This window comes from Callospermophilus lateralis, chromosome 19 (assembly GCF_048772815.1).
Source record: "Callospermophilus lateralis isolate mCalLat2 chromosome 19, mCalLat2.hap1, whole genome shotgun sequence".
Lineage (NCBI taxonomy): Eukaryota > Metazoa > Chordata > Mammalia > Rodentia > Sciuridae > Callospermophilus > Callospermophilus lateralis.
The window spans coordinates 28,550,262-28,572,371 of NC_135323.1; the positions used below are offsets into that span (position 1 = coordinate 28,550,262).

Here is a 22,110-nt window from a genome sequence, read left to right on the forward strand (position 1 = left end):
CCCTGGCCCCTGATCCTGTCCACACTTTCAGGCCTCTACTGACCTGTGCAAGGGCACCCTACTCTGCCAACCAGGGTTCAGCTCCTCAACCTGGCATTCAAGGCGCCTGTGACTTGGCCCGGCCCCACGGTTCAGGGCGTCTCTTTTCCTCTAGCACTCCCACATTCTTGTCCCCTCCTCTTTCACAGCTCCACTAAAGCCCCTTCCCCAGTCCTGACCCTCTGAGTCTGCTGCTTATCTCAGTAGGCTCCCTAAGGCAGCAGGGCGAGGCTGGCAGAGTCCAGGCTGCGGTGGGCTCCACCTAGCCTGTGTGGCCTTGCGACAGTCCCTGAACGGAGGGAGCCCCTTTCCAGAGGAAAGGAAGGCCCGCGCAGCGGAAAGGACAACAGGAGAGCCGGTTGCAGTCCCTAAAACAGGCTCTTTAATAACATTATGTCTTCACTGAAGAGCTTCGCTTTTCCCACCAGCGCCAGGCTGGGGCCAGTGGGCGTGGCCGGGCCGCGGGGGGCGTGGCGTCCGCGGGGGGCGTGGCGGCGTGCCGCGGTTCTAATAGAAGGAGTACTGGTTCTCCACGGCGCGCGCGCGGCCCGGCGCCGCGTCCGGGGTCTCATCCGGGGCGCTGGCCGCGGCCTCCAGCAGGCGCTCGGCGCTGTTGCTGCGGCTGCGCGCGCTAAGCGGGACCTCCGCGGGGCGCGGGGGCGCGGGAACCGACGCTGCTGAGGACGACGAGGCGGACGAGGACGAGGCACCAGCCGCATCGGAGGGCGAGGCGGGAGGGCAGGTGGCAGAGACCAGGCTGGAGAAGTAGTGCTGGCCGGCTGACTCGGTCCAGCAGGCGGAGGGCGTGGGCACGGTGCTGGGCGATGGCCCAGGGTCTGCAGTGAGAGGTCGCGTGGGGTCAGCGACCAGCCCGAGGCACCCATGCCCCACCCTCCCCGGCCCAGGCCAATCAGGCAGGTGTGCAGAGTTCCTGGCTGGGCCGTGTGGCCCTGGAATGCACGGGGACCCAGGGCCCTGGTTTAGGTGTCCACCTTTGAACACTGGCCCTGTGCAAGTGGCGATGCACGGACACAGGCAGCGTACCCCTCTTGCGTAAGCGGACACCCCTTACGCCACCTAGCTAGTGCTTCCTCCCAAGAGCTGCGCGCTGAGCCCCAGCCCTTGCAGAGCTCCAGAAAACCCGCCTGTGCTGCCCCTGAGCACCCCCTCCACTTGCCAGGGGTCTGGGACCTATTTATTGTGGGGCTGCCTCCCTATCTTGATTTCTGATGCCCCCACTCCCCCACCCCCGTCCCCCTATAGCTCACAATGCTATGGCCTGGCTGGGGGAGGGAGTGCCTTTGACACTCTGGGTCAGGGACTAGCCATGCTGGGTGGCCACCTGCCTGCTTGTTTTCCTAAGCGATCACACGGCCAGGTGGAGGCATCTTACCAGGTGGGGGGCCCTGGGCCCGCACATAGCTGCGCAGGGTGATGTCGGCGGAGCCCCCTGACTCCAGGGGAATGGGGTGGGTGTGGAAATGGCGGAGCATGTCAAGCACGGACTGGAACCACAGGTGCTGTACATGGCACTGGCCGTGGCCATTCAGGGACAGGCGCAGATGCTGTGAACACAGGCAGGTGGTCAGTGGCAGGGTCCTGGGCTGGTCACCTGCTTGTCTAGTGCCTTTAGGGGTTGTTGGAGGACTAAGTCTCAGTGAGACAGACCGCAGTGCTTCTCACACCTGAGCCCCGGCGGGAGGTGGGGCCACTCCTGTGGTGTAAGTGGGGGAGGGGAGCGACAGAGCTGGGTTGGGACTGAAGGGTTGTCACCAGGCTGAGAGCACCCACTCTATGCCTGAGCCCTTGCCCTTCACATCCCATCTCCCTCCCAAATCCCAGGAGGTAGGGATCATTACCTCCATATTAGAGATGTGGAAATAGGAAGGGGGAAGAGACTTGCCCAGTCACAGAGCACAGAGCTGGGAGCACTTCCTCCAAGCCCAGTGGGTCCCACCTCAGCCTCCTCTCTGGGCAGAGGCCCAGGGCAGAACAGGGCCCCAGAGGCAGGTGGAAGCAAGGCAGATGCTTCTCACTCTTCTTTTGAGTAGTGCTCTTCCTTCTGTGTCAGTGGAGGGTCCTGCTCTACCTGCCACTAAGACCTAGAGTGGTCAGTTTCACTCTGGGGGAATGGCAGCCAGCCAGAGGGGAAAGGCAGATTCAAGGTTGCCTCCTGCCCATCCTGTTTCCCCCTCCACGCTGCTTGGTGGGCCAGGCCCCATCCTAACCCCTGGCTTAGGCATGTGCAGGATCCAGGCCCTCCCTGGAGGAGTGCTGGCCACCAAGTGACCTGTGAGCCTCTGGGGACAGTGTTAAGTGCCTGGCTGTCAGAAGACCTGCTAAGGCAGGCTGCCTTCCAAGGAGGTGTCGGGCAAGGGGCTGCCCAGGAGAGAGGCCTGGAGGTCACTGGAGGGCCAGCTGGGGCCAGCAGACAGACGATGACCACCAGCTGCAGACCTGGAGTCCTAGGGCACCCCCTCCTGCAGCAGGGACTGACGGGAAATCACGTCCTAGAAGAAGCCAGGGCTGCAGCTGCTTCCTTATCAGAAACACGAGTCTGGTGGGGGCGGGGGGGGGGCACGGAGGTTCCTGCCCACTCTCTGACTTTTCTTGCCATATTTTTCTTGGCCTCATAGGTCATGATGGCCCATGGTGCCTTCCTGGGTGGCACACCTCTGCTCACTTTAGGCCCTGTCTGGTCACCTTCCTGTTTCTGCCGCAGCAATTCTCACCCTCTGCACACCTCAGATCAGGGTCCCCTGCTCTGCCCCCTCCTGCCCGGCCTAGCACCTCCCCTCCGGTCTGTGCTTTCCTTTCCCTCACTTGTCTGAGCACAGGCCAGGTCCAGGAGGGATTGGTAAAGTGACCAGAGCAGGGAAGAGGCGCTGTTGAGGCGCGACCATGAGGGCCTCAGCTAGCCCCAGTCCTGCATCCAGGTGGCTCTGGGTGGAGGCCCTTAGGAGCCCCGGTGCTGTGTGATCCCCAGTGCACAGATGCCCAAAGGACTTGCTAAATTGGTTCTCAGAAGGGCCTGGCCTTAGGTGCCCTGTCACCAACAGGTGGCTTCCCTAAGGGCAGGAGTGAGCCTGATTTGTGGGGAGTCATGTCACACCTAAGCCTCATGACCAGGACCACCTTGGCACCCGCCTCAGGGTGGTTGCTCTACCCGTGGCTTCCTATGCCACTTGCCTTGGCTTTGCCCTGGAAGTTGAAGGTCAGCACGTACTCCCCGGGCCGCGTCTCACTTTGGCGGATCACGAAGAGGCCGTGGCTCCGGGGTCCACCTGCCAGCACCAGCTGAGCGGCCTTGACCCGTGACAGCGTCCCATGGAACCAGGGGTAGTCGGAGAGCTCCAGCTCTGGCTCAGCCTCGGGATCCTGCTCAGCGGCTCCTTCCTCCCCTGAGGAGCAACAGTGTGAGGGTGATGGAGAGGGCAGGGCAAGCCAGAGAGGAGAGAGGAAGAGGCAGCCGCTTTGGTTTTGGTAAAATGCTGCTTGGTTAATTTTAGAACTGGGCAGGGAGCTGATCCCCCGTCAGGTATCAGTACAAGGTGAACTGAGAGCAGAGGGCAAGGGCTGGGTCCCTCTGCAAGTCGGCAACCAACCTGGGAACAAATCAACTCCCCTGTCCCCCCACAGTTCCAACCCTCTGCACCCCATTCCGTGAGCATCTTCTATGGAAACCAGGCCCAATGGGAAGGGCCAGGTGCCAACAAAACCCAGAACTGCTGTGGACCAGCAGGAAGAAATGGCACTGCTTCGAGGCTCAGCAAGGGCTCCACAGGGTACCCAGAGGTCCCCATGGCCAGGGCAGGGACCAGGAGGGCAGGGACAGGAGAGCCAGCTGCCACGGTACCTGCATTATTGCCATCACTGCCGCTGCCACCGGGGGACTCCAGGGTCTGCAGAAAGGTTTCCAGTGGGACATGGAGCAGGGACTCTCCGACGGCCTCTCGAGCTCGGCTGTGTGGGGCTGTCACCACGGCGCCCACAGCTGCTGCTGTGTCTTGGGGTCCTTGGGGTCGGGGTGGGTCTGCCGCTGGGAGAATAGCAGGTGAGAAGCGCGTTCCTTTATCTGTCACCCCCAGCCGCCAGCCCTCCCACCCTGTCACCTGTGACTCAGCTCTGCCCCCTCCTACCATCTGTCAAGAGCTCACAGCTGCAGGAGGCCACGCGGCTGGCCAGGCAGGCTCCCCGGGCACAGGACAGCTCGGCGTCTTCCTCACTGTCGCTGTGGAGTTGAGAAAGCACAGCTGTGTCCTGCTGGGACCTGGACCCACCCCAGCTGCCCCTGCAGCGGCTGACAGTCACATGACCAGCCTCACCCTCGGCTGGCTCTGTGGCTACCGTATGAGTGACTAGAGGCCACCAAATGGGTACAGTGCCCCTGAGGCTGCATGCCCCCTGCCCCCCTAATAAGGGTTTGGTGGTGGGCGGGGCCTGGGCAGCTTCCTTGCTCCCCAAGGTCTTTGTCTCCCCATTTGTAAAAGTGAGGTATCTGGGGCCCTCCCAGCTCTACAGTTCTGTGAAGAGAGTCTCGCCCTCACAGGGCCAGGAAGGAGTTTGCAGAGCAGATGGCGGGCAGGGTGGCAGGGGAGGGATTACAACCACTTTGGGGATCAGGGCCTGGGAGGCACTCAGGACTTTAATTGTGCTTCCTTAAATGAAGCTGTTAATTAGAAAGCAGCGGCCCCTCCCCCAGGGCGGCTCACCCCATTAGCCAGAAGAGCGCTGCCAAGTGCGTGGCCCTCGGCTGGCCTGCCCCTCCTGCTCCTGGCCTCGGGATCTCTCCTAGATGGTGGAGTCAGCCTCCCTGCTGCTCTCCCTGGACACGGCTGACCAAAGCTGCTCCCTGCTTATGACCCGCCATGGCTCCCTTCTGTCCTGACCTACTAGCTTCCTGGGCTCCCATGAGAACCTCCTGCACCAGCCATCCTGGAGGTCTTAACAGCCCCTACAAGTCCCAGGCTCTTGGAACACATGGACACCTTTTGCCGGGTTGTTCTTTCTGCTTTTCTTTACCCCGTCTGCGGGCTCAGGCCTGCTCTTCGGCTAAGCAGCTGATTGGGCGAGCACCTTTACCACAGGCCTTCCCTGGCTGGGGCTGGGTTAGGGGCTTCTCCCAGCCCCCTGGGCTCATCACGGCCCATCTCTTGGTATTTGGAGGCTCCCCTGAGGTGAAGACAAGACGTGGGCCAACTTCCTTCCAGGTCCCTAGGCCCTGGCCCTCCAGAGCAGGCCCCACAGAGCCTGCAGGCGGTCAGGATGGGGTCAGGGCATGGGGAGCCCGCCAGCACCCACCTGGAGGGGACTAGGATGAGCGAAGCCCATTTCTGGGGCTTAGCTCCTGCCCTGCCCTAGAGGCTGCTCCCTGTGTGGTCAGGACCAAGGGCCCAGCCTGTCCCCGTCCTGGGGCCACTCCAGCACTCACCCAGGGTCCACGCAGCCCTGGATGTCAGCCACCCAGGAGTGTTTCTGCAGGGAGTCGATGGTCTCCAGGATGTACTCGGCTCCGTTCTCCACCTGGGAAAGAGGCGTCAGGGTCTGGGCCAGCGCCAGCATCCCTCCCCTTGGCAGGGGGCTCCGGACCCAGGATGAAGGTGCATGTGACTCATGGGGGTGAGGAGGCAGAAGGACAGTGGGGCCATCACCAGGCACCAGCCCAAACCCAGGCCAGGGCCCCAGGGGTGCAGCCCAGCTCCACAGACCTGATGTCCTCAGGCCCTGGAGCTGCAGCCTCAAGGAGGCCAGGCTGGCTGGGGAAGGACAGTGGCCTGGACCCCCAGCATGCTGAGTTGAGGGGCTCCCCTGCTTTTGTACCTGGAACTTTACCAATATGGCCACACTCCCCAGAAAAGTCACCTCCAGAGGGCCCTTGTGAGAGCTAGGGCTAGTGTGATCTACCCCACAGCTCATCCGATAAGCTTCCACCAGCTCCATGGCTGGGGGCTGATGTCCTGTCCCCATTTTATTAATTTATTTTATTGCAATAGTGGGGCTTGAGCCCAGGGGCATGCTACCACTGAGCCATTTTCCAGCCCTTTTAATTTTTTATTTTGAGACAGGGTCTCACTAAGTTGCCCAGTCTGGCCTCAAACTTGTAATTCTCCTGTCTTAGCCTCTCAAGTTGCTGGAATTGCTGCTGTGTGCCACCATGCCTGGCTTGTCCCCATTTTATAGATGATGATGACTGAGGTTCAGAGAGGCCAAATAACTTGCTTAAGTCACACAGCAATCAATGATAGTGCTGGGACCTTATGCTCTTGGCTTTTGTCTCTGTAAAAATACAGTATTGGGTTGGGAGGGTCCCCAGAGACCCCTCTTTAAACTCTCTCTGAACATACGGGGAAACCGAGTACCACCATGGAGCTGGCAGGCAAGTCCCTCCGCCTCAGGGCTTGTACAGGGGACACCCCACAGATGGGAATGCCAGGTGGGCAAGGGCTGGGTCCTCGGCCCCCAGCCTGGGGTGACTCAGGGTACAGGGTGGGAAGACGTTTGCCCAATGTATTAGTGAGTTCGTGACTAAACACACAGGGGTGGGTGGGTAAATACACAACCCCCCCCCCCCCCGGGGCCTGGAGAAGAGGGTGGGGGCTTCATGTGGCTTCGGGTGGGTGGGACCGGGCATCCCTGGGGACTCTGCCTCATAAACACTCTCTGATCCTTCCAGGAGGCACAGGGACCACAGCCCTGGCAGCCCAGAGCCGTAGTAGACCAGCAGGCCACCCCAGGGAAGGTGGGGCCTGGGAAAAGGATGGGGTGCCTCCCGCCACCCACAGTGCCTTTGTGCCCTCTGTGGGCCCAGGCCGGTTCCCACACTCCAATGCCCTGCGACAGGAACATTTGCATAACTGCTGCAAGCTGGCCACCAGTTCTGTCTGGGGGGTGCATGTGCCCTGGCTCCAGCAAGGAAGGGAGAGGAGGAAGTGAAACTCACCCAGGCCAGGAGGAAATGGGATGGGGTCCAGATGGCCCCTGGTGCCCGGCCACCTACCTACCCAGAGCCCAGCCCCAGGGGCTTCCTCCCCATGTTGCCCTCAGCTGGCCACCCAGGAGGGAGGTGGTCTTGGGCAGCCAGAGGATCTTCGGGGCCAGGGTGGGGTCTCACCTTGAGCACGAACGTGTTGTCCTTCTCAGGCATCTCCAAGGGCATGGTGGTGCGGACCTCAATGATGGCCGACAGAGGGATGCTGACCTTGGGCCTGGAGGCCTAGGAGGCCAGGGGAAAGGTCAGTCAGGGCTGCCCCAGGGCCTTCCGACACCCTCTCTACCTCTCCTAGCTCTCGGGGATCAGAGCAGTCCCCAGCGTGGACCTCGTCCCCAGTTCACAGATGGGAAAGTTGAGGGAGGCAACAAGGGACGTCCCACTGGGGTCATGCAGCAAGTCAGGGACTGGACTGAGATGGACGTCTGAGTCTCTGAGCTGTAGATCTTGAGGGGTGAGCCCCACCTGGGCTGTCCCCTGCCTCACACCTCCTCCAGACCTGTGGTCTTCCCATTTTTGACCTTGACCCACAGTAAGAAATGCACTTGGTGCTGCGGCCCAGCACGCACCTACCCAGGTAAAAGTATCTGAAACCAGCTTCCCACTGGGCGATATTGCCCTGCGTGTGATGGAATGTGGTGTTTTCTATTCTCTTCTAGTTCATTTAAAAAAAAAAAAGAAGAAGAAGAAGAAGAAAAGCTGGCCTCCTGCTTCAGGTGAGGAGCTGGCTCAGCGCTCCTGCCTCAGAACATGGCTCTGGAGCAGAGCAAGGCCCTGTCCCCAGCTGTGGGCAAAAGAGACTAGTGTTCCCAGTGCCGCCGCAGGGGGACCCAGGGCGCTGGCAGGCTCCCTGGGAGGCTCTCTAGGTGCCTGGCTCTGTGTACTCTGCCCTAAAGCTCCTGGCAGTGGCCTTGGATCTGGGACTGGGATTCCCGGCAGGGTTCAGGCTCTAGGACAGGGACTTTCTAGGAGGAAAGGGAAAGACCACACATTCGGTGGGCAGGCAGCAGGGAATTCCTGGCAGGCCTGGCCACCGTCCAGTGGCTGCAGGGCTGGGCTGGGAGCCGTGACCCAGGGGCTTGGCTGGGCAGGGTATCAGGCCATCAGAGTAGCCAGTAGGGCTGGGGGTCCTGGTGGTCATGGGGTGGGTAGGGCATTGGAGGTTCCTGCTGGCTGGAGGCACTGTGGTCCCTCGGGCTGGCACCTGGGGCCAGCTGTACTGGGGCAGCTGGTCCTGCCAGAACTCCTGTGCTCCTTTCCTGCTTGTCTTTGGCTCCCTCAGCTCACGCCCTGTCCCTGTCCCCCTTTGGGCAGCTCCAGTGTCTCTCCCGGGGCCCCAGGAGCTCACTCTATTAAAGTTTGTATCCAGCCTGCAAATGTGGGTTTCCTGGTGGCCCCCCAATGGCAGAGGCCAGCCCCTCTGCTTCTTGGGTCCGTAAGTCTGGCCTGGAGTAGGGCTGAGGGGACCTGGGGTTAGAGACCCTTCCTGCTGGGATGAGAGGGCAGGACGCCAGAGACTTGGGCTGGGACACCAAGGGCTGTGTGCCAGGGGTCTAAAGACCCCAGGCCCTGCGCCGGCAGACCCCACACTCCCGACTGCTCTGAGGTGCAGCCGGTTCCCAGAGGTGAAGGGAGATGCAGACCTGGGGGGTGGCCCAGAAGTGGGATGTCAGCAGGGGTGCTCCGGGTGCTCCTCCACCCTGTGGCCAGACATTTTGGAAAACCCAACCTGAGCCCTTAGCATGTTCTGGGGTTTGGACATGGTTTGCTCCCCAAGGGGACCTGTGCTGGAGCTGGGTCCCCACTCTGCCGCTATCAGGAGGCAGTGGGACCTTTAAGAATTGGGGTCTGGTGGAAGGTGGTGGGTCACTGGGGGCACTGCCCTGGGAAGAGGTTAATGTAGTCTCCAGGGCCCCTGGAACTGTTCCAGGAGGGAGACTGATTGCTCCATAAACTTGGCCTTCCCGGCATGCAGCCATTTCCCTTTTGTCTTCTCTGCCGTGTTGTGACAGGCCAAGAAGATCCTCAGCAGAGACCGGAAACGTGGAGCTTCCTGCTCTTGGACTTTCAGCCTCCAAAATTGGGATGAAGAAATCTCTTTTCTTTATCTAATATCTAGCTTCAGGTATTTTATTATAGCAACAGAAAATGCCCCCTGGTGTGATCCACCCTTCCCCTGGGAGCACTCCCAAATACCAAGATATGTTCCAATGTTTGTGTGAAGATGAGGAAGACATTATGGGGTAGAAACATGCTGGCCTTCCTCAGAGGTTGTGGAAGGGTCCTGTGACCCTTCAGGAACCTGCCTTCTGACAGTGGTAAAGCTGGCAGGTTCTGCAGAGACCAAGGCAGAGGGCACCAGCTGCTGCGTCCCCTCCCCCAGGGCAGCAGACACAGCTATTTACAGACAGACAGCTGTGACTGCCACTCAGGGGTGGAGGGGGTAAAGCCTTGGGCGTCGGCCCTGCCCTCTGGGTGACCTTGGGTGAGCCCCACCTCTCACGGGGCCTTGGTCTCCCTGTCTGCCAAGGGGTGGAGTTGGGCTTAGTGGCTATGATTTCTCTCAGGGACCTAAGGGGACTGACAAAGAGTCCTTGTGAAGCCTGGGCGTTCTGGGACTTGGGGAGAAGCTCTTCAGAGCGTCTCAGGGAAGTCACCTCTCTAGAGCCCTGGGCTCATGAGCACCTGCCCTCGGGGAGCCCACACACCTGCACTTCTAGGAGGGGTATGCTGAGTTCCCAAGAGACTCAGGCAGGCCATGGGGTGGCCGGGAGCCTGCGTGGGCCCCTGAGGGGTGTTGTCAGTTTCTATACCTACTCAACCTGTGTGCCAGGGACCCCCACCCCCACTCCTTTCAATCCCAAACACCAGGGTGATGGGTATGATTAGCCCATCTCTGCCACCCACTGGGGATAGGCCACACCCCTTTTCTGGGTATAATAAGTTTGTGTTTTCTTCTGTGACCTGGGGACCAGGTGCCCACCTGACTGGAGTACTGGCAGGAGGACATCTTGTATGTGCACATGGCCACCAGCCTGAGGGCCGGGCACATGGTGGGATCTCAGGAAGTGAGTACTAAGGGGACAATCATTCCCACTTTACTAACAAGCAGGCTTGCCACTTGGAGAAGGCCCAAGCTACTGTCAGTGCTCTGATGGCCAGTCCCCAAGAGGGCCAGGGGCCAGTGCACTCAGACAGTGAGCAGAGACGCCCAAGAGGTGGTGACGGCCAGTGAGAAGCCTTGCCTTCCTGTGGCTGGAAAAGGGCCACTTGGGCAGAGCAGGGCTGGAGCCTGGCAGCCCAGAAGCAGGCCTCCTGGGGCCCCTCTCTGAGTGGCTCTGTCACTGCCTGTCCCTCATCTAGCAGGCCTCCTCGCTGACCAGTTCCTTCCCTGGTGCCAGGGTAAGGAGGAAAGGACAGGCGGCCAGCCAGGCTCCTTAGCACCCAGGCGCAGTCCCCTTTCCTGGTTCACAGAGGAAGGGTGGGGTTTACCCAGGAGGCAGAGCTGGGCCAGCATCCCGGGTCCTGGCACCACAGGCTCCACCCTATCCATCTGATGAGGCCACTGGGTCCTCAGCCAGCAGCTGCCGGAGCTGCTGCCCTTCTCCTCCTCCATCCTCCAGGGTACAGGGAGAAGCTCACCTTGGGCGGCACGAAGAACTCCAGGCGGAAGCGTTCCCCAGCCACCGCCCTGCGTAGGAGCAGGCGGCACTTCTGCCACTGCGCGGCGCCCCCAGGGCCTGTGGCTGCATCGTCCGCCACCATAAAGCGCAGCGCACCCTCGCGCTGGATGTCCACCAGCTCCACCTTGGCCGCCAGAGTCCGCGATAGCCGCAGGCGCCGTGTCCACTTGTCACGTGGCTCCGCAGGGGGCTCAGCGGCCCGCGGGGTGGCCCCAGCTTCGGGCTCAGGGGAGGCGCGCCGGTGCCACATGTCCCGCACACCGTCCACCACGCACAGGCTCATGTTGCGCAGGGAGAAGCCCTTGCGGACCCTGGCCTTGGCCGCCACGTGCGCCGACACGTCCTCCGAGCTCCGCGAGTGGCCATAGGCCGTAGTCTTGAGCGCTGAGGTCCCCACGGGCTCAGGCTCCATGGCGTTGGCGCGCTCAGGGGTCCCCCGCGACGCTGGCCCTGCCACCAGCATGCGGCGCACCTCCTCGCTGAAGACGTCCAGGAAGTTGGCGGTGAAGTGGCGGGAAAAGGAGGTCCCGGCGTCGGGCGTGTCGTAGGCTGGGTTGTCCCGCAAGAAGCGGCAAAACTTGTGCGCGAAGTCCACGGCGGCCACTTGCGCATGCAGCTCGCAGAACTGCCGCCAGTCCGGGACAGGGACCGGGGTAGCGGCGGAGGCGCCAGGGTCGGCACCGTTCATGGCTCCCGTCCCATTGTGGTACCCTGCAGCTGTGGGGACAAGAGCAGCAGTGACCTTCTGACCTCGGACCTGCGTGCCCATCTGTCACCTCCTTTGGGCAGCCGGGCTCCCCAAGGCTGTGCATGTGAGTGCTGTAGAGTGCTGCCCTCAGCTGCTAGAGCAGCCGGGAAGTGTGAAGAGGAAGGAAACCGAGGACAACGTGGTGTCCCCGGGGAAGGGAGCCCCCACATTCATATCCTTCCAAACAGCAATCTCAGGGAACCCCGGGTCGTTCCTGTGGTCTGCAGAGGAGGCTGGAGTGACAGATGCCTTCAAGTGGGGCCCCTATAAGCCTTCAGTGACCTCACTTTCCTCAGTAACCTCTTCTAAGGTCCCCAAAGCCTGGTGGGCAAGAAGAAGTCACACACAATCCAATTGGCTCTGCCTCTGAAATGGGCAGAGAGCCCAGCCAGCCCTTGGCCACTCCTCCACAGGCCTCCGAGTCCTTCCCAAGCCTGGCATGGTGGCCTCTAATTCCAGTGAGGACTTGGGAGGGCAAGGCAGGAAGACTGCAAGTTTGAGACCAGCCTCAGCGGCTTAGCAAGACCGTGTCTCAAAATAAAAAATAAAAAGGGCTGGGGATGTGGCTCAGCGGTAGAGCTGCCCAGAGTTCAACCCCAAGTTCAGGGGGAGAAAAAGAAAAATCCTTCCCTTGCCTGCAGCACTTCAGAGTGCCTTCACCTGTCCAGCAAGCCTGACCTCAGTCCCTAGTCTGCTTTCCACCAAGACCCCAGTCACCATTTCTAAAACACAGGACACAGTTGGTCCCTTTGCCCTCAAATCCCACCAAGGCTGGGAGCAGAAGTCAGAACCCTACCCGGCTCCCCAGGCCTGGCAGCAGCTACTGCATTTACCTATGTAGACCCGCCTCCTGCTGCTTGTTCCCGGGTGCCTGCCTACTTGCCATCCTGGAGGTGTGCTGGCTGGGTTCCCACCTCAGGGCCTTTGCTTGTGCCTTCAGTGTCCTCTCCCTCACATCCTTTGGGGTTTTTCTAATATCATTCTGTCCCACTGCCTGGCCTAGACACTCTATTGAGAACAATAAATGTTCCATACTCTCCAGCACAGATGCTCCGTGCCCCCTGCCTGTTTGGAGTCTCCATGGCATGCACCATCACCTGACATAGCGGGTGTTTGCTCATCTGGTTGTGTGTCCTCCTCTGCCCTCTTCCTCCAGAAGGCAGGTTCCACAAGGCAGGGATAGTGACAATGCTGCAAGTCTAAGTGTAGCTGTCCCCAGTACTGGGCACATAGCAGGTGCTCAGTCAACAGTGATGGGACAAAGGAACAAATGGATGTGTTCAGCACACCACGTGGTGTCACAGCTGTCACCACACGAGGCCTGAGGACTTATCAGTGAAAAGACAGGTCTAGGATTCTTATCCAGGTCTTCATGAATCTGGGACTCAGGGGTCACCTCCATATATGGAAAGAGCATGGGCCATTTTTCGTGTGTACGGGTATTGAAGGTCCTACCTCCCCTCACAGAGGCCTGCTCACTGTCCCCTCCAGAACTCCCGGCCAAGGCCAGCCTTCTGGAGGAATCCTCAACCTAGGAATCCCAGCGGCTGCCTCCCCAGCTTCCTTCCTACTGCCCAGCAAGGCCATCCTTCCCCATGTCCAGTCGGTCACTTGTGGGGACTTGCCTCCTGGTCCCCCTAAGTGGCCATTTTCCCCGGGGGCCAGGCCCAGGTGCACACTCCCACCCCCCTCCAGGCCAGGGTGAAAATCACTAAGGGAAAATAAGTGAGGAGCTGAGGCTCTGCCCTGGGGCCCTCCCCCCTGAGGGACCAGCCTGGTGTTGGGATGGAGGGACTGTCCTCCTAAGGGGCTGACAGGGGGCCATGCCCTCACCTGCCTTCCCAGGATCCCTGCAGCTCCCAGCATGCTCCTCTCTCCCAGCTCTGGGGAGCACCATCTCAGGCCTCCCGGGGAGCCGGGCCCTGTAATTAAGTGCCAGGTGAGAACAGCAGCCCTATTTCTGGGGACCACCTGCAGGGCCTCTGCCCTGAGGGCACCCTGGGAATTCCCTCTCCTTGGGTCAGCTTCCACCTGCAGTTGCAAGCCACAGGACCCACCGGGGAGGAAGTACTGAGGACAGGTTTCCAAACTGGCAGGGAGACTCCTGCCCAGTACTGGGGCGAGGGAGGCAGGAGGTTAGGAAGATCTGGGCTTCCCATCTGCAGCCTGAGCAATGGCTGCAGTGGGACTTACCAGGGCTTTAGATTTGGGGGTGGGGGTGCTGAATCCATGAAAATGGGGGTCAGTGCTCAGGCCTGACCTTTTCCCTGCCCTGCTGCTCTTCCTCTCATCTCTGGATAACTCCTACTCACTCTTCTAGAACAAGTCCAGGGGCTGCTTCCTCCAAGAAGCCTTCCTGGCCTCCCCTGCCCAGGCTGGCACCGGTGGCTCCTCTAAGCTCCACAGCCCCCTCCTGTGTGTCTCTCCAGCGAGTTCTAGTTGCAGGCTGCTCCCACTGACTCCCGACCTGGCACAAGCACTCCTTCAGGGCCAAGGCAGGCCTGGGTCATACCCCAGATGGCTGACTCTTGCTCCTTCCCCTGGGGACAGAGGCAGCAGCACACCTGCCAGCAGTCAGCATGGCCTCCAGAGAAGGTGGGGCGGCAGATCCTCAGGGGCACTTCCTGGGGGGTGGGCTGCAGCTAAAACCACAAGGCCCTGTCCCAGGGCCCCAAGCCCATCCATATATCCAGCAGGCCAGGGCCACAGTGGCCATGTCCCCTCCCCCTCACTCCCTGTACTACTGAAACCTCTACAGGGGTCAGAATAGGGAACAGGGCAGCTCAGGAAGGCCAGGTGAAGCAAGTGAGCCCTACATGGGGCGGTGGGGCAGGCAGGGGCCATCCGTTCCCTGTCCCTCCCACTCTTCCTGCTGGCTGGGAAAAATCTCCCCAGGGAGAAGGGATGGAGTCAAGGGACAGGGCCCTGGGCAGGCTGTCACATGTGGGTGCAGCTGGCCCTCATGGGGAGGGGTGGAACTTGAAGAGGACCCTGCCAAGGCTCTTGGCAGGTGTGGTCATGTCTGAAGCAGGAACTGGTGGGAAGGCACTGGGTCGGGGCTGCCCTGACCACTCCTCCTCAACACTGCTGGCTGGTCAGGAGCCCATGGGCCCAGCAGCCCTCTGTGTCCCTGGGGGCTAAGCAAGGGTCAAGTAGCCAGAGGCAAAAGTCCTCAAGCATCAGGGTCAGCAAGGAGCACTGCACCTAGTTACAGATGGAGAAACTGGGGCCCAGTTTCTCCTCCATAGGAGACAGAGGGAAGGCTGCAGACCACAGGGAAGAGGATCTGGCTATGGCTAGAGTAAGGGTATGCTGTCCCTAACTGTCTTTGGGGCCAGAGTTGGGGAGAATGCCAAGCAGCTGACCTGGGTTCAAGGCCTAACCCTCCTGCTCCCTGAGAAATGCTGACCACACCCCCAATCTCAGAGGTTGTTTTCCTCAAGTGCAAATGGGGGGCCCCCTTCCCCAGAAGAGCAGCATGAGAAGTGGACCCTGCAATGTTCTGAGCAAGTGCAGGCTTGGGCAGGCCAGGCTGGTTTCCCCTGACCTCTGGGTGGGGCCAGAGTGTTTCCATCCAACTCAGGGGACCAGCCAGTGTAACATTCAAACAATCACTGTGCAGGGAACTGTGGATCCAGATATGGAGAAAGGAGGGTCCAAGGGGGCGGAGAACCCAGAGGCACCAGAGGCAGGATGGACTGTCACCCTTGTTCCTACTGTCTGGGCTGGCCTTGAAGGTCTGTGAATTGAACTCAGCTGGCCTAGGGCTCCCTGGGCCTGTAGCCTCCCAGTTCTGCCAGTGTTCTGCCCAGGTCACTCCTCCAGCTACCAGAATTCTTCCAGCCTCGGACTGTGCAAAATTCTCTCCTCTTCCAGGGCTGGCCCTGCACTGGCTCTCCCTCCCAAGCTCCATCAACCCTACAGCCCTCAGCCCTCTGGTTTCTGTGGTCAGGTCCCCGCCTTCCTCCTATGGTCCCCAGGGAGCCAGAGAAGGCCTGCTGAACCAGTGCTGGGAGATCCGGCTCTCTGGGACAGACCCAGTGTCTCCCAGGGCCTCAGCTTCCCCTCTGGTAAACAGGGAGCAGCGGTGGCAGGGGATCCTGATTCTGACGCAGCGGCCATGGCCCTTGGATACCGAAGACTGGGGTCCAGCTGTCACTGCACTGCGGCCAGGAACGGGCTGTGGGGTTCCCTCCCACCTTCAGTTTCCTCTCTGAGGGCTGGGACTGGAGACAAAGGAAGTCGCCCTGCTCCAGGGATCGGGTGCTGGCCCCAGGGCGCGTGGGCGGCAGACCACCCTCCCCAGTCTATTGCCCCCAGCTTTTCCTAGGCTTGCCTGGGCTGTCTGGCTTCTCCCTGTATTGGTTCCCATCTTGGTGGGATGGGGCTTCGGAGGGGCGGGGTGGAGGAAACCTGATCCAGTCCCTGCTCTCCGCCTTTCCAAGGCCAGTCCTCATCCCAAGGCCAGAACCCGGCCCACAACCCGGCCCCAAGCTGGGCTGGATTTGCAGCCCCACCGCCCGCCGCGCACACTTGGGCGGGGGAGGGGGCGGCCGGCTTTCCGCAGGTAAAAATAGCACCGAAAACTGGAAAAGGGGGGTGGGGTGGGGGGGTAGCCGGTCTCCAGCCCCCGCCGGCGCGCAATTCCGGACCCCAAGGCCGGGTCATTCCTTAAAATATTGATGAGCCAGCGAGGCGCCCCCGCTAATGGGCCAGCGACCAATCGATCCACCGCGCAGTGGGTGGCGGCCTGGGGGCGGGGAGAGGCAGAAGCCCCGCCCACAGACCGCAGGGGCTTGGGTTTCTGGGCGCATCGGCCTCCGCACCACAGGCTACTGTGTCCGGAGAGGAAGGATGGTCCACCACCCGAGGCAAGGATGGCCGCCCGGCACCCTGCAAGGCTGCCCCACACAGGCGCGCTGCCCGGCAGGACGCAGGCAACACGCTCACCCCAAGATTGGCCTTTCCTTCTGCACCCTCACTCCGCTCCATCCGTGGAGGACCCAGTGAGGGGGAAGGCGGTCAGAACTAAGGCTCCTCTGTTTGAGGCTGGCAGCACCACCCTCCAATAACCACTTACTATAGGGAAACTGAGGCCTCCTCCCAACACACCAAGAGGAGGCAAAGCCCCAGTCTGTCTCCCACCATCTTTTGGTCCTAACCATGCCTCATCGAGTCTTTTCTTAGCGCTGGCCTGGCCTGACCACTGGTCAGCACTTGACACTAAGACTGCTCTTCCTCTAATGCCCCCAGGCCTCTGCAGGACTGTTCCTTTCAGGGGCACCCCAGCTCCCTCTCTGGGTACCCCTGACCATGCAAAACTCAGACCAACTCAGACTTCCACTAGCTGTCGGACACTTGGGGGCTGGTTTTTGAGGCCAACCCATCCCTCACCTTCCCAGAAACTGTCTCCATGGGCAAGCTGTGACCAGGGCTTCCTGCCCGAGGGAGGCTACAACTGGAATTCCCCAGCACATCCCACCCAGAATCGGTGCTCACCCTGTGTCCCTGGCAGAGGGCAGAAGTGGGCATGATTTTTCTTCTTAACACCCCTGAACCTGCTGGGACTTCGGGGCAGAGTGGATGCAGGTGTCAGGGACAGGTGTGGATTAAGAGTCCTTGAGACCCTGCCTCTCTATGGGTGAGTGGCAGGGGGCCCTGGGTGGTCTTGGCTTTCCCAAGCAAGAAAATGGGGGCCAGGACAAGGAGCTGGGGCCTGGGGTCTCAAGAGGGAGGCCCGTTGGATTCCATAGTTGAACTTGACAATTGGGATGGAGCTTCCTGATCCATGATCTGCTTGGAGGAGCATGGCTGAGAGGCAGCTTTTAGAACAGACCGGAACACCACTGGGCTTCTCAAGTAACCCATCCTCTGTCACTGTGTGTGTGTGTGTGTGCCCGCCCCAGGGGAGCTCTTCTGCAGAGCACCCTTGCTTTTACTGACAACCCTTGACAAGCCTGCTGGCTCTGGAGCCTGAAGACCTCAGTCTCAAGGAGGGGGACATGGCTGCATTAGACAGTCACTCCCCATCACAGGCACCCCTACGGCTTGGGCATCTCCCTGCCAATATCTGTTCATTTGACATATTGGGACAGTGGAGTGGTTAAAAGCCCTGAGATCTGGAGCCAGTCCTTTCCAGTTTGAATCCCAGCACACACACAAACCCTGGCCCCCACTTCCTAGCTGGATGGTCCCTTGGCCTCCTGGGGCCTCAGTTTCCCTGTTAAGATGGAGAGTCAGAGCAGCCCCAATGTCACAGGACTGTCATGAGGACTGAGTAGGTAATTTGTTTAAAAGTCAAAGCTCTTCTGCTTCAACTTTTTAAATATCTTGTGTCCACCGCTCTGGGCAGAATCTGCTGGGGCTTCTTCCCAGGCCTCTCCCCACAAATACAGGTTCCACAGTGTAGCCAAGGTCAGCTTTTAGGAATCCACTTCTAAGCTAGGCATAGTGGTGCACGCCTGTAATCCCAGTAACTCAGGAGGCTGAGGCAGGAGGATCACAAATTTGAGGCCAGCCTGGGCATCTAAGTGAGACCCTGTCCCCCCGCCCCCCCCCAAAAAAAGTGCTGGGGTTGTGGCTCAGTGGTAGAGCACCTCTAGGTTCAATCCCCAATACCAAAAAGAAAAAGAATCTAAGGGGACCATGCCCATTTAAAATCTGACTACGCACATCTTCCCTATAAGAAGGATTGTCCCTTTGTGCAGATGAAAAAATGGGGTTCTGGCCAGGGAGGCGACAGCCCCTCATTAACTGGGTTTTTCCTGGGCTCTCACTGTGTGCCAAAAACCATGGAAGAGGCCCAGGGTTGCAGAATGGGCAAGAGGGGCATTTGGAGCCAAGTTCCAGGCCTGTCCCTTCCTGGAGCATACACTACACCCAGCAGGGACTGTTCCCGGAGAACCTGAAGGCACAGTGTCAGGACCCAGTCCCTGCACTGGGGGAAAGGAGGGAGAACTCTGAGGCTGAGGGGCAGGAAAATCCACAGCTGGGACTTGATCAGGGTCAGATGAGTAGAAATGGGGGCCAGGACAAGAAGAGGGGCTGGGACCTGGGGTCTCAAAAGGTAGGCCCATCTTCCTTCAGGAGCACCCAGTGCTGGACAGTTCCTCAACAGGCTCTGAAGGTGGAGAGCAGGCTGGGCTGGCTCCAGCTGCACTGGCCCTACTCTCTCCCACTCCATTCTGCCTTCCTCTGGTTGCAGAGCAGAGAGGCCCCTCTCCAGCTTTAGCTTGAACCTTTCAACTTCTCCCTCTCTCCCAGTGTTACGGACACCACGTGAGCCCCAGCCCAGCCCCCCAGATCTGCAGGATGCTCCCCTCAGTGCTGCCACTCAGGCACCAGTCTGCCTTCTGATCTTTTCAGGACCCACATACCTGTGACTCCTAACTGCGACCTCCATGGCTCCCTCGGTCCTGAGCAGCCTAGAACTCTGGGCACTTCAGGTGCTGATTAAGGGTCCCAGGGCCCTTCTCTGAGCTCCTCAGCTCCCAGCCTGGCTGATCTCAGGGAGCCTCAAACTCAGCACATGGCAGTTCTACACCCCCTCTCCCTCCAACCCTGCCTGTCCTCTGCTTGAGTCTCAGCATCCAGCCCGTGTCACCCTGCCTACTCCCATTGCTCTGCCTTGGTAGCTGGCAGTCTGGAGGCCCAGAACGACCGCCCCTTGATCCTGTTTTCCCCCCACCTTGCTCCTCATGACATCACATGGCTGGTGACCTGTTTCCTCCAACAGACTGTGGCCCCCAAGTGCTGTTACATTTGCCCCTGTGTGGCCCTGTTCTGGAGCCCAACCCGGCTTCAACTGGAGGAACCAGATGACATTGAGTTCCCACACGGGATGCTCTGCCTCTTGCTGCCCAAACAGGTGTGGGCTGTGACCTCATGTTAAGTTCACACCTGTATCCCCCGGGAGAGAGCACAGCCAGAAAAATGACCCAACCAAGGGAGGGGGGAGAAACCTCCCCAGGCCCGGGAGTTCTGGCCACCACCGTGGGCCCATATGGGGGGTGGGGATCATCAGGAGGGAAGGCAGGCCCAAGCCCGGATCAGACCCCTGTGGGGACACAGCCAGCAGGTTCCCAGCTCCCAATCCCTGTGCCCTTGGGGCTGTCAGAGAAAAGTGGCAGGAGGCCTGGTCTGTGGGCTGAGGGTCTGTGGGCAAGTTACACCTCCCTTAAATTTGTCCCCACCTCTGTAAGACAGGAATGAGAACAGTGCCAAATCCACAGGGCTGTTGTGACCATCACCCGAGAAACAGCACTGATGCCCTTATCCTGACACAAGTCAGCTCCAGACCAGAAGCTCAGCCCTGGAGGCCCAGGGTCCATCTGGGTAGACACCCCCATCTGACATCCTCAAGGGAACCAACCCGGAAACGTGAGTTCTAGAGTCCTCGGAGGGCCACACTAAGTAGAAAAGAGGGGTTTGGAAACTGTAGGTGGGTTTTTCACAATGAGGGCAGGAAAACCATGTGCACTAGCCCTCAGGTAACTGGACCCGCTGGATCAGGTGGGAGGCAGCAGCAGCAGCAGCTCTTGCCTGTGATCACTCACACCCCAGGATGATGCTTCTGGGACGTCAGGGGTGAGACCTCTAGGGAAAGAGTAGAAGGAGGGGCTGGGGATATAGCTCAGCTGGTAGAGTGCTTGCCTCTCATGTACGAGGTCCTGGGTTCAATTCCCAGCACCACACACACAAGAAAGAGTAGAAGGAAGCCCCAGTGGGAAAGTCTGCTGAGTTCCCCTCAAGCCGGACCCCAGCTAGACTGAGGGACTGCTGCTCATTCAAAGCCCCCAGACTGAAAGTTCTATGTCACTCCCCCAGCCAGTGGCTTCTGGACCGGGCAGGGAGGCTGAGGGGATGCCATGTGTTCCCTCCCACCTAGCAGGAGGGCTTCGGATCACCCCTGCAGTAGCAGAAGCCGTGCCTTGGGTCCCCTGTCCCCCAGAGGTTCAGGTTGCCCAGTGTTGGAGGGAAGCAACTCCTGCCTGTCACCCCTCAGGAAGCAGGAAGAACCATCCTTATTTTGCAGGGTAGATGATGTTGGCTCAAGAGGCAGAGGAAGAGGTCGGGTTCAACCCAGGTAGAAAGCTCTCCTAGCACCGACCGGGTGTGAACACAGATCCGGGCTTATTCATGTTCACAGTCCCTCCCGAGGCTGTCCAGTTTGCCCTGCGTGGCTCCTCAGAGGCCCGGGTTACTGCGGACTCTCTCCCTGAAGACCCTACTTTGGGGGCTGCTGAGGGCGGGGTTGGTCCCCATCCCTTCCTGGCCTGGCAGCTGCTCTGGCGCGACTCTGATTCGCGCTGCCCGCAGGTTCCTCAATGGCCGAGGCCGAAGGGCCTGAATGGAGGGCACGAACCCGCCCCTTCTTAAAGGCGCCGGACTCCGGGGCACCCTCGGCAATCCATCCCACTAACGGGGGCTGTCCGGGAACTCTAGGGTGGGCGGGTCTGGAATGGTGGCCGTGGGAAAGAGGGCCTGAGCCGAATGGAGGGCGTGCCAGCCTGGAACTGTGGCCTAGATGGGATCTCTCCCCACTCCAGCTCGTGGCCCTCGCGCTCCTTCTAGGTTGACCCACCCCTTCCTCCCTCCCGGGAAAGAGACCTGAGCGTCCCCTCCTCACATCCAAGGACCCCGCCTCCCGGGACCAGCTGCGCTCGCTCCACCGCCCAGCCCGGGTCAGAGGAGGGGGCAAGGGCGCAGCTGCTCCGGAGGCGCTTCGATCCCTCTCGCCACTCCCCGCCCGGCCCCGGATGGGGGTCCGGGAGCCGATCCCAGCGGGGGCGCATCCCTCGCTCGCGCGTCCTCCTCCCTCCCACCCGCGCACACAAAGACGACACGCTCGGACCAGGGCGCGTGCGGCCGCGCTTCCCGGGGCAGCGGTGCGCACACACACGCACGCCCTCAGGGACTGCCGAGGGCCCCGGTGAGGGACCAGGGGACCGGGAATTGAGGACCAGCAGGCCTTACCTACAGGCGTGCAGCTGGGGCCGCGCGGGCCGGGGCGCCGGCGGAGCGCTGCCCCGACTGCGGCCGGGTTCCCGGGGCCCGGCGGCTCATGGTCCGCGGCGGGTTTGGTTCCCTCCGGGCGGGAGCCAGTGGCGGCGGAGGCGGCGGCGGCTCCTCCCTCCCTGGTTCACAGCCTCGAAGGCTCGTGCGCTCCTCGCGGTCCCGGCGCGGCCCCCGCGCAGCTCCCCGGGCTGCCGAGCCCCGCGCGCTCCGAGCTCAGCCCCGCGCGGCGCGCGCCCCGCCCGCTCCCCGTCGTGCCCCCCGCCCCCGCGGCGCGCGCCTCCGGGCCCCGCCCCCGCCTCTCGCCCCGCCCCCTCCCGCCTCGCGCCGCGCAGGCCCCGCCCCTGACGCGCCCCCAGCCCTCAGCCTGGCGGCGGCGGCTTCACCGACCCGGGCTAGGTTCCCCTTAGCTGTGGTGGAGCAGAGGTCGCGCGGCCAGTGGCCAGAGGGGTTGGGAACTGGCCAGGATCCGTCCCATTTGGGGCTGGGGTCGCAGGTCGCGTAGTCGGCTTCAGACCGGGCGCCGGCATCCAGCCCGCCCCGAGGCGTCTCCCGGGGCCCGGGGTGCTGGCTCCCGGAACGCGGCTGTGCGTCCCGAAAGGTGCCCTGTGTGGTGGGGGGACGGGCGTGGACACTTT

At 61.0% G+C, this 22,110-nt stretch overlaps 1 protein-coding gene across 2 annotated transcripts; it reads right to left on the reverse strand.

Moving 5' to 3' along the window:
• Positions 1-398: 398 nt before the first annotated feature.
• Positions 399-21,677, reverse strand: Sh2b2 (SH2B adaptor protein 2). Of its 2 annotated transcripts, none has more exons than XM_076840222.2 (9): positions 21,434-21,677; positions 10,670-11,427; positions 7,151-7,252; positions 5,471-5,562; positions 4,179-4,270; positions 3,896-4,078; positions 3,229-3,440; positions 1,433-1,604; positions 399-875 (listed from the first exon to the last, which is right to left on the reverse strand). In XM_076840222.2, exons 2-9 carry the CDS (start codon positions 11,396-11,398, stop codon positions 547-549), a joined length of 1,911 nt encoding a protein of 636 aa, XP_076696337.1. In that variant the 5' UTR covers positions 11,399-11,427; positions 21,434-21,677; the 3' UTR covers positions 399-546. The 2 variants fall into 2 exon arrangements, with proteins under 2 accessions (XP_076696337.1, XP_076696338.1); XM_076840223.2 differs by lacking the exon at positions 21,434-21,677 and adding an exon at positions 13,292-13,354.
• Positions 21,678-22,110: the final 433 nt, after the last annotated feature.